Source organism: Trichomycterus rosablanca, chromosome 7 (assembly GCF_030014385.1).
Source record: "Trichomycterus rosablanca isolate fTriRos1 chromosome 7, fTriRos1.hap1, whole genome shotgun sequence".
Taxonomy (NCBI): Eukaryota; Metazoa; Chordata; class Actinopteri; order Siluriformes; family Trichomycteridae; genus Trichomycterus; species Trichomycterus rosablanca.
In genome coordinates, this window is record NC_085994.1 from 1533861 (window position 1) to 1546602 (window position 12742).

At 38.4% G+C, this 12742-nt stretch overlaps 1 protein-coding gene across 1 annotated transcript in view; it reads right to left on the reverse strand.

Moving 5' to 3' along the window:
* Window positions 1–12742, reverse strand: part of notch2 (notch receptor 2) — a 124704-nt gene that overhangs the window by 32706 nt on the left and 79256 nt on the right. Inside the window, exons 5-8 of the mRNA XM_062998819.1 lie at window positions 4924–5046; window positions 4512–4745; window positions 3650–3805; window positions 1785–1970 (exon numbers count right to left, since the gene is read on the reverse strand). Coding sequence (XP_062854889.1) covers window positions 1785–1970; window positions 3650–3805; window positions 4512–4745; window positions 4924–5046 — 699 coding nt within the window. The remainder of the gene's footprint in view (window positions 1–1784; window positions 1971–3649; window positions 3806–4511; window positions 4746–4923; window positions 5047–12742) is intronic.

Here is a 12742-nt window from a genome sequence, read left to right on the forward strand (position 1 = left end):
TATACAGTATGTAACTGTATATAGTGTGTGTATACAGTATGTGTATATATAGTGTGTGTATACAGTATGTGTGTATATAGTGTGTGTATATATAGTGTGTGTATATAGTGTGTGTATATATAGTGTGTGTATATAGTGTGTGTATACAGTATGTAACTGTATATATAGTGTGTGTGTATACAGTATGTGTGTATATAGTGTGTGTATACAGTATGTAAGTGTATATATAGTGTGTGTATACAGTATGTGTGTATATATAGTGTGTGTATATATAGTGTGTGTATATATAGTGTGTGTATACAGTATGTGTGTATATAGTGTGTGTATACAGTATGTAAGTGTATATATAGTGTGTGTATACAGTATGTGTGTATATATAGTGTGTGTATATATAGTGTGTGTATATATAGTGTGTGTATACAGTATGTAACTGTATATATAGTGTGTGTATACAGTATGTGTATATATAGTGTGTGTATATATAGTGTGTGTATACAGTATGTAAGTGTATATATAGTGTGTGTATACAGTATGTAAGTGTATATATAGTGTGTGTATACAGTATGTGTGTATATATAGTGTGTGTATATATAGTGTGTGTATATATAGTGTGTGTATACAGTATGTAAGTGTATATATAGTGTGTGTATACAGTATGTGTGTATATATAGTGTGTGTATATATAGTGTGTGTATATATAGTGTGTGTATATATAGTGTGTGTATACAGTATGTAAGTGTATATATAGTGTGTGTATACAGTATGTAAGTGTATATATAGTGTGTGTATACAGTATGTGTGTATATATAGTGTGTGTATATATAGTGTGTGTATATATAGTGTGTGTATACAGTATGTAAGTGTATATATAGTGTGTGTATACAGTATGTGTGTATATAGTGTGTGTATACAGTATGTAAGTGTATATATAGTGTGTGTATACAGTATGTGTGTATATATAGTGTGTGTATATATAGTGTGTGTATATATAGTGTGTGTATACAGTATGTAACTGTATATATAGTGTGTGTATACAGTATGTGTATATATAGTGTGTGTATATATAGTGTGTGTATACAGTATGTAAGTGTATATATAGTGTGTGTATACAGTATGTAAGTGTATATATAGTGTGTGTATACAGTATGTGTGTATATATAGTGTGTGTATATATAGTGTGTGTATATATAGTGTGTGTATACAGTATGTAAGTGTATATATAGTGTGTGTATACAGTATGTGTGTATATATAGTGTGTGTATATATAGTGTGTGTATATATAGTGTGTGTATACAGTATGTAAGTGTATATATAGTGTGTGTATACAGTATGTAAGTGTATATATAGTGTGTGTATACAGTATGTGTGTATATATAGTGTGTGTATATATAGTGTGTGTATATATAGTGTGTGTATACAGTATGTAAGTGTATATATAGTGTGTGTATACAGTATGTGTGTATATATAGTGTGTGTATATATAGTGTGTGTATATATAGTGTGTGTATATATAGTGTGTGTATACAGTATGTAAGTGTATATATAGTGTGTGTATACAGTATGTGTGTATATATAGTGTGTGTATATATAGTGTGTGAGAATATACTGTATATGTGTATGTACAGTATATACATATAGTATGTGTGTATATAGTGTGTCTGTGTGTAGCATGTGTGTTTATAGTGAGTGTGTGTATACCATGTGTGTGTATATAGTGTGTGTGTGTATGTGTGTCTATAGTATGTGTGTGTGTGTGTGGTAAGAATGGTGACTGGGTTTTTTACCTGGCATGCATATGCAGGTGTAATCTCCGATCTGGTCCAGGCAGGTGGCATCATTCTGGCAGGGGTTCGAGCTGCACTCGTTGACGTCCTGCTCGCACCGTGGGCCGGTGTATCCAGGTGCACAGTTACACTTAAACGAACCCTCCGTGTTCACACACGTGCCGCCATGCTCACATGGATTCGGCCCTGAATGAGATACAGTGAAAAACGAAAAAAACACTTTTGAAAGTGATGCATTTTTCCAGAATGTACCAACTTCTTAATGCCGTCAGCAAAAGGTTTGTGGTTGAGCTCGTAGCCACTGATGCGCCGCTGCTTTCACATCATCACCACATGAATATCTTCTTCCCCTTAAAGCTTCTTTCAGCGCCCAAAGAGGTGTAAATCAGATGGAGCTAAATCAGGACTATAAGCGTCTCTCAGACACGACTGATTACTCCTCCAATCAAAATATGAAAGTGCAGAAACTTTTTGAAGATCCCTCATACATAACCAGTGTGCTTTAAATATTAAATAAATGCATCAGTGTTACATCTAATCTATGAGTCTAATTCTTTCTTTAACATGTCTGACACAGGCTGCTACTGTCCCGAACCCATACTGCTGATACATAGTGAAAGCTGTACAGATTTAAAGATAAGGTTTGCAAGTACAAGCGCTGACGATGTAACAAACCCATTACGGCAAGTGATTGCTGAGTAGTTTATTTATTAAGGTGCCACGAAAAGCCTTTATCTCTACACTTCCTTCGGAGTTCAGAAGTTCAGCAGTCCTAGCAGTGACTGATTTTTTAATTCGGAGTCAGACCAGAGCCTGGACGATTTTATGATTTTATTTTAAGACTGGCTTGTGGTCAGAAAGCGTTTGAAGTTTATTTTCTTTTTGAAGTTATGTACACAACTGGTAACGTACTAATTTCACATACTACTAAGTGGCTGAAGATCTGTAATGGATTTTCTCACCAAACCCTGACCTTTACTGTATATTTTGTTAATGCTGCCGTGTTACAATTATAAATATTTTTATACATTTTCCCCCCTTTTTCTCCCTTTTAGCACGCCCAATTGCCCGATTGCGGCACGGTTCCTCTGCACCAATGCCGATCCCCGCTCTGATTGAGGAAATGCAATGACAAGTGCATATGCGGATCAGCCTTGTGTACGGAGAGACACGCGCTGATCAGCACTCTTTCCTCGTCTCTGTGCAGACAGCATCAACCAGCCATATGAACAACAGGCCAATCGATGTTCATATAGGGGGTGGGATATAGGGGGTGGGATATGGTACTCGATACTACTGACATTCCAACATAATTAAACCACTGGGACTCTGGGATACTGTCCAGTCACATTATTATGACCACTTCCTACTTTTGATGGAAGTCACATTTAGTAAGCTGGCTTGGTTGTTATCTAAGGTGTGGAAGGCACACATCCCTGCAGATGTCTTCCCTGGGGCTGATGGGATCTTCCAGCATGACAACGTGGCTGGAAGAGCATGACCAAGACCTCCAAGTGCTACCCTGGCGCCCTAATTCCCCAGACTTGAACCCAATTTAGCATCTGTGGGACCACCTCAATGGTCGTGTTGGATTACCTAAAACGTCTACTTTCTTTTACAGTCCTGGGCACATGTATTTCTGTTCATAGTACGTCTGCAGTTGTAGCCTAGTGGTTAAGCCCCACCATTGCCAGGTTGCTGCTGTCGGGCCCTTGAGCAAGGCCCCTAACCCTCGATTACTCAAGACAATATACTGTTACTGTGCTGTAAGTCGCTTTGGATTAAGGCGTCTGCTACTACTGCTGCTGAATAAGGAAGGATAGATCACAGGAGGAGCGAAATGCAGAGACGAGACGGACGCTCACCGATGGTGCATTCGTTGACGTCATCGTTGCAGGTGCTGCCCCTGTAGCCGGAGGGACAGTCGCAGTTAAATTTGCCGTTCACTGGATTGGTGTCGCACTGGGAGCCCGCCCTGCATGGGTTGCTAATGCAGGCGTCATCGTGGTGACACAGCAGACCTGCGACAAACAGGCGCAATAAAATAATCATTAAAACATCTACGTACAAAGTACACAGCATGTACAACACACCCGCCGGCTACTCAGTCCACCACTGCATGACTGTTTGGGAGAGAGAGATATATGCTTGGCAGCCACTCGATCACATTTTGTAACAGAGATCGGCAGCAGGCTCAGATTACAGAATCATGCCCATCTAATCCGTCTCATCGCGGTCTCATCAACAGTAACGTGCTGCAGCTGGGAGAGCCCTTTCAATACTGTTCTCACTGGCCTTTGGTTTGATGCATATAGCATAGCGTGGCATCCACATGCTCTGTGAGTGTCTCTGCCTGCCTAGTATGCACAAAAAAAGCTTATTTTTAATTGCCGCCGAGCATACATCTCTCTCTTCCGTAAAACAGAGTTATGACGCAGTGGTGGACTGAGTAGCTGGAATTGTGATATCTCCAGTTCTTTTTATTGTTTCCTTCTTTCTTCACCGTGCACTGGGGACAGTATCCAGTGTCCCTGTGGGTTGTGGAGCCTGAAATCCCACTAATGCGCTCATCCATCTGTCCTGATGCCTCTCTCTGCTTTGGGCTGCAGAGTTTGGTCCTTTTGAATCTGATTGGTTGCCTTTGTTAAGTTATTTGCATATTAACACTTCACCCCACATCTTGCATCCATTGCTTTTGTCTCAAACCAAACTCTAAAGCTCACTCACCGGTTTTGCCGAACGGGCACACGCAGACGAAGGAGGCCACGCGGTCGTAGCAGGTGGAGCCGGTCGCGCAGGGTCCGTTATGGCAGTCGTCGAAGTTTTCCGAGCAGTCCGGGCCGCTCCAGCCGTTCACGCACACGCAGGTGTAGCCGCCGACCGTGTTGCTGCACGTCCCGCCGTTCTGACACGTGTTGGGCTGCAGGCGACACTCGTCCACGTCGTCCGTGCAGAACTGACCTGAGGGACGGAGAGGTTAAATCGGACGTGCCTAGCAAGTGAATGTGAACGCCCCCTTATACTACATCATGTTTAACCAGTGCATCTATAAGCGTGATGAAATACACACATAATATTCTCACAACCAACCTGATGTAATTTACATAATAAGATAAATATAACCCTGGTAAGTTCTTACCAGTCCATTCAGGAGGACACTGGCAGTTGTAGGTGTTCACTCCATCCATGCAGGTTCCTCCATTCTGGCACTGATGCGCTGGGCAGTCGTCAATGTTCACCTCACAGTTAGTGCCGTTAAAACCTGAGTTCAGAATAGATAGATCTTTAGTTCCTGTAGCATTATACAACAATCAAAGTACACATCATAAAAAATCAAAAATATTATGAACATACACAACAATAAAGACCTTTAAGGTTCCTGTATTTTACTTTTACTTACATTGGATAACTCAACACTACAAGTGAAGCTGATTAAATGGATGCATGTGTAAATGTAAGAATGAATGAATGAATGAATAAACAAATGTGCAAATATGTGAATGAATGAATGAATAAACAAATGTGTGAATGAATGAATTAACAAATGTGCACGTGTGAATGAATGAATGAATAAACAAATGTGTGAATGAATAAACAAATGTGCAAATATGTGAATAAATGAATAAATAAACAAATGTGTGAATGAGTGAATTAACAAATGTGCACGTGTGAATGAATGAATGAATAAACAAATGTGTGAATGAGTGAATGAATAAACAAATGTGTGAATGAATAAACAAATGTGCAAATATGTGAATAAATGAATAAATAAACAAATGTGTGAATGAGTGAATAAACAAATGTGTGAATGAATAAATAAACAAATGTGTGAATGAATGAATAAACAAATGTATGAATGAATGAATAAACAAATGTATGAATGAATGAATAAACAAATGTGTGAATGAATGAATAAACAAATGTGTGAATGAATGAATAAACAAATGTGTGAATGAATGAATAAACAAATGTATGAATGAACGAATAAACAAATGTGTGAATGAATGAATAAACAAATGTGTGAATGAATGAATAAACAAATGTGTGAATGAATGAATAAACAAATGTGTGAATGAATGAATAAACAAATGTGTGAATGAATGAATAAACAAATGTGTGAATGAATGAATAAACAAATGTGTGAATGAATGAATAAACAAATGTGTGAATGAATGAATAAACAAATGTATGAATGAACGAATAAACAAATGTGTGAATGAATGAATAAACAAATGTATGAATGAATGAATAAACAATGTGTGAATGCATAAATAAACACGTGTGAATGAATGAATAAACAAATGTGTGAATGAATGAATAAACAAATGTGTGAATGAATGAATAAACAAATGTGTGAATGAATGAATGAATGAATAAACAAATGTGTGAATGAATGAATAAACAAATGTGTGAATGAATGAATAAACAAATGTGTGAATGAATGAATAAACAAATGGGTGAATGAATGAATAAACAAATGTATGAATGAATGAATAAACAAATGTGTGAATGAATGAATAAACAAATGTGTGAATGAATGAATAAACAAATGTGTGAATGAACGAATAAACAAATGTATGAATGAATGAATAAACAAATGTGTGAATGAATGAATAAACAAATGTATGAATGAATGAATAAACAATGTGTGAATGCATAAATAAACACGTGTGAATGAATGAATAAACAAATGTGTGAATGAATGAATAAACAAATGTGTGAATGAATGAATAAACAAATGTGTGAATGAATGAATGAATGAATAAACAAATGTGTGAATGAATGAATAAACAAATGTGTGAATGAATGAATAAACAAATGTGTGAATGAATGAATAAACAAATGGGTGAATGAATGAATAAACAAATGTATGAATGAATGAATAAACAAATGTGTGAATGAATGAATAAACAAATGTATGTATGAATGAATAAACAAATGTGTGAATGAATGAATAAACAAATGTGTGAATTAATGAATAAACAAATGTGTGAATGAATGAATAAACAAATGTATGAATGAATGAATAAACAAATGTGTGAATGAATGAATGAATGAATAAACAAATGTGTGAATGAATGAATAAACAAATGTATGAATGAATGAATAAACAAATGTGTCAATGAATGAATAAACAAATGTGTGAATGAATGAATAAACAAATGTGTCAATGAATGAATAAACAAATGTGTGAATGAATGAATAAACAAATGTGTGAATGAATGAATAAACAAATGTGTCAATGAATGAATAAACAAATGTATGAATGAATGAATAAACAAATGTGTCAATGAATGAATAAACAAATGTGTGAATGAATGAATAAACAAATGTGTGAATGAGTGAAAAAACAAATGTTTCAATGAATGAATAAACAAATGTATGAATGAATAAACAAATGTATGAATGAATGAATAAACAAATGTATGAATGAATGAATAAACAAATGTGTGAATGAGTGAATAAACAAATGTATGAATGAATGAATAAACAAATGTGTGAATGAATGAATAAACAAATGTGTGAATGAATGAATAAACAAATGTGTGAATGAGTGAATAAACAAATGTATGAATGAATGAATAAACAAATGTGTGAATGAATGAATAAACAAATGTGTGAATGAATGAATAAACAAATGTGTGAATGAGTGAATAAACAAATGTATGAATGAATGAATAAACAAATGTGTGAATGAATGAATAAACAAATGTGTGAATGAGTGAATAAACAAATGTATGAATGAATGAATAAACAAATGTGTGAATGAATGAATAAACAAATGTGTGAATGAATGAATAAACAAATGTGTGAATGAGTGAATAAACAAATGTGTGAATGAATGAATAAACAAATGTGTGAATGAATGAATGTGCAGGAAGATGCAGTTTAAAGGATAAAGTTGAAATTAGAAATGAAATAGATAATAAAGTGACGAGTGTTGCACCATGTGATGGGTCAGTATAGCCCTATATATGCATTTCTATATACACATACACATACACATACACATATGTAAACATATACACACATGCACACACAGATATACAGAGTTCTGATTTATTACAAAAATAAAGAAGCCTATAAGTCACCCCCACACCGCAGTGTTTTACCTCCTCTATCAGACACACAGATTATAATCATGATTTTATAACCTAATAAAATAATAATAACCGCTCTGGGCCTTTTTTTTAATGAATTCTCACGACTCGGGTTCGCTGCCCCCGGGAGAGACGCCGGTCACGGCTTGAAACTCAGAGAAGGAATTCCTGCGTTTTAACTCCAAACAGAAACGATACGTTCAGCGAAGGAGGAGGACGACGATGAAATGAGGGTGGACACATCTTGAAGGCATCAGAAATAATACGATTTCCTAACATTGCACTGGGAGTCCTATAACTGCCCCCCGCCGCTTTTACCACGCTAGATACCACCCTGGTTATTAGAGTGGCATAAGGACAACTTCAAATATAAGTACGTTATTAAATACAATTATTTTTTTAGGACTTCTGAGTAGATGCTGTCTGTGGTTATTCCTTGCAGTTGTAGCCTAGCGGTTAAGGGACTGGTCTAGTAATCAGAAGGTTGCTGGTTTAAGCCCCACCACTGCCAGGTTGGGCCCTTGAGGAGGCGTCGGGCGCTCCCTCGTCATTCAGTCAGATCATCACTCAGAATTAAGGCGCCTCAGTGGGAGCATTTTAAGGAATCTAAGAATTTAGACACGCCCTCTTCTCAGCGGTGTAGGATGACGTAACGTGTGTGTGTAGAGAAAGCGCTTGGTTTTCTTTTCATAATAGGCAACAAGTGAGCTACAATCAGTAATTGTATACCTACAAAGTGCACCTGTGTGATGAATGTACCTGATTAAATGACAAGTACGGCCGTAACGGAGGATGGAAACTCTAGAACACGCTGTGTGACCTGGCTGGAAACTTGAGTGAAGCTGTTTTATGCGGTAATTATCACCAGCGCATTAGCACAAGTCTCGTGATGCTGTTAAACGGATTTAATGTTCCCTCTGACAGCTTCCTTGTTTTCTGTATGATTGTAGAAGTGTTTTGTTTGCCGTGAGTACTTGAGGAATGCAGTCGTTCAGTTAGCTCTGGTAGTTGGATTAACGTTTTTATTGTGCGCTGAAGGTTTTTATTGTTAACGGACCGAACGCGCGGTCGAACTTCCTGAGCTTAATCACGACACTAATCCGGTCTCCTTTGTTTCTCTCCACCTTCAGTCCTCTCAGGTTTGACAACCCCGTACTCCCTCTTAACTCATTCCTTCACCCAACGTCCTTTAGATGCCCATCATATCCTTTATTACCCCACTTATATCATTATTTTATTGCTAACCTTCTACTGTACTGCTTTTTACACACGTCGTTTCTATTTTCCACTCTTTTTCACTCTTGAAAATCCTCTTGGGGTGGACAGTATATAAAATAGCCTCGTTTGCTTGCACAGATGAGTGGATGTTCCACAGTACTTGCCAAATTCCATGTGCGCTCGCACACACGACTTAAAAATCACGCATCGTAATCATAATAAAATCCTGACACTGGACCCATAATCTGCTCGTCCAGCGTCAGAATAATAATACGTTTAATTTATACAGCACCTTTCACAAACCAGAGGACGCTTTACTAAACCGTCGCCCACAGTCCTGTACGTAGGGCTGCTTGAACTCCAGTGCCGAGAGAAAGGGGCAAAACGATGCACAACGATGGCAGGATAGCGCCCAGGTGGCACAGTGGGATAATCTGCTAGCATCTCAGTGCCACGATTCTGAACTCCCGGGTTCGAGTCTCGAATCTGCTACCGGTCATCTGGGCGCCCTGTCATGCCTGCAGCAGACAAAACTGGCCTCCAGCCTGCTGGGTGGAAAAGACCGGACCAAGGGTCCGGGTTAAGGCCGTGTGGCTTCTCATCTACAGCTCCATAATAATTTGCATATTATTATGTAATTAAACTGTAATATCTAGGAGCTTAGTAAATAATAGCTACGTGGATAATGTTAGACAACAACAAAATAACTGGAGAAACTTTGATCGCCACAGTGGTTCATTTTGGTCCCCATACTTGTTTTTTTTACACCAGATGCCCTTCCTGACCCAACCCTCCTTATGTTATCTAGGCTTAGGACCAGCACTGAGAGCGCACTGACAAGTGTACCTCATAATGGCTAGGCTGTTCTGCCACCTTCTCTTAAACCTTTTTTAAGCGACCCTCGTTTCGTCCATGATTTGTTAGTGCTCTGGACAATCTGGTCACACTGTGGTTTACAAGATGTAACATAAAGCCTCCACAAAGGGGCATTCACGTACAAGTTTATTTAATTATTATTACTTGTCTCATTCTCTTTTTTTTATAGTTCACGACCATTGAAAAACCTTCCCTTAGACACAGCCAATTAAGTCTGTGTAGACGCTCAACCGGCTGATAGCACCGCCGAGATCTGAACCCACACACCACGTAACACCTGGGTTTAGGATGCGGGCAGAAAATCTCTTTATGTGCCGTGTCCACCTGTAATACCAGGTGTAATAGCAGCTTTCACGGCTTAAAAACAAATCAGCAGTTGTTGTAGGAATAAGAAATCCCTGTAGAGAGGGTAAAAATAAATACCAGTAGTAATTGTGAGCTATAACGTCCAGGAGTTACTGGAATGACGTGCTGTGTGCTGAGACCCATTAAAAAACTAGTGAGCAGATTCCTTTCGAAGCTGAAGTTTGTGTACCGAAGCTGGAGACGTCGTTTTGCCGTCGGGTGGATTAAAGTACCCCAGCGCTAAAGCAGACGTGGGTATTCAGAAGGTCTGTGGGTGTGGCTGCGCTCGATTTCACCGCAGATTGTGGTCGACTTCTGCGACTTCTTTATTCAGCTGTGCTTTTGTTAGAGATGACATCCGGCCCCCAGAGACTACACACTACACACTACACACTACACACTACACACTACACACTACACAGATCTAGAGGCGAACACTGTTCCTCGACCACACCAGAACAGAACAGATATTTTTTGCACTTTTTATCGGTTCCTTCTGAAGCACGAATCAATTCTTTATCTCTCACATCACACATCACACGTCCTGAGTGTAACAGAAGATGAAATGTAGCTCTCCTGTTTTACTAATACTGTGTTTTACTTTTTCACCAGGGTTTAGTACGGTATCAGACTGAATTAGAATTAGAATTAATGTCAGGATTAGAACCCCGACGTCAAGGTTTAGTACAGTATCAGACTGAATAAGAATTAGTACAGTATTAGAACCCCAACATCAGGGTTAAGTACAGTATTAGAACCCCAGCATCAAGGTTTAGTACGGTATTAGACCCCCAACACCAGGGTTTAGTACAGTATTAGAACCCCAACATCAGGGTTAAGTACAGTATTAGAACCCCAACATCAGGGTTAAGTACAGTATTAGAACCCCAGCATCAAGGTTTAGTACGGTATTAGACCCCCAACACCAGGGTTTGGTACAGTATTAGAACCCCAACATCAGGGTTAAGTACAGTATTAGAACCCCAGCATCAAGGTTTAGTACAGTATCAGACTGAATAAGAATTAGTACAGTATTAGAACCCCAACATCAGGGTTAAGTACAGTATTAGAACCCCAGCATCAAGGTTTAGTACGGTATTAGACCCCCAACACCAGGGTTTAGTACAGTATTAGAACCCCAACATCAGGGTTAAGTACAGTATTAGAACCCCAACATCAGGGTTAAGTACAGTATTAGAACCCCAGCATCAAGGTTTAGTACGGTATTAGACCCCCAACACCAGGGTTTGGTACAGTATTAGAACCCCAACATCAGGGTTAAGTACAGTATTAGAACCCCAGCATCAAGGTTTAGTACGGTATCAGACTGAATTAGAATTAGTGTCAGGATTAGAACCCCAACACCAGGGTTTAGTACAGTATTAGACCCCCAACACCAGGGTTTAGTACAGTATCAGACTGAATTAGAATTAATGTCAGGATTAGAACCCCAACACCAGGGTTTAGTACGGTATTAGAACCCCAACACCAGGGTTTAGTACAGTATCAGACTCAATTAGAATTAGTACAGTATTAGAACCCCAACATCAGAGTTTAGTATGGTATCAGACTGAATTAGAATTAGTGTCAGGATTAGAACCCCAGCATCAAGGTTTAGTACAGTATTAGACCCCCAACACCAGGGTTTAGTACAGTATCAGACTGAATTAGAATAAATGTCAGGATTAGAACCCCAGCATCAAGGTTTAGTACAGTATCAGACTGAATTAGAATTAGTGTCAGGATTAGAACCCCAACACCAGGGTTTAGTACAGTATCAGACTGAATTAGAATTAGTGTCAGGATTAGACCCCCAACATCAGGGTTTAGTACAGTATCAGACTGAATTAGAATTAGTGTCAGGATTAGAACCCCAACACCAGGGTTTAGTACAGTATTAGACCCCCAACACCAGGGTTTAGTACGGTATTAGAACCCCAACATCAGGGTTTAGTACAGTATCAGACTGAATTAGAATTAATGTCAGGATTAGAACCCCAACATCAAGGTTTAGTACGGTATTAGAACCCCAACATCAGGGTTTAGTACGGTATCAGACTGAATTAGAATTAGAATTAATGTCAGGATTAGAACCCCAACACCAGGGTTTAGTACAGTATCAGACTGAATTAGAATTAATGTCAGGATTAGAACCCCAACATCAGGGTTTAGTACAGCATCAGACTGAATTAGAATTAATGTCAGGATTAGAACCCCAACATCAGGGTTTAGTACAGTATCAGACTGAATTAGAATTAATGTCAGGATTAGAACCCCAACATCAGGGTTTAGTACAGTATCAGACTGAATTAGAATTAGTGTCAGGATTAGAACCCCCAACACCAGGGTTTAGTACAGTATCAGACTAAATTAGAATTAGTGTCAGGATTAGAACCCCAACATCAGGGTTTAGTACAG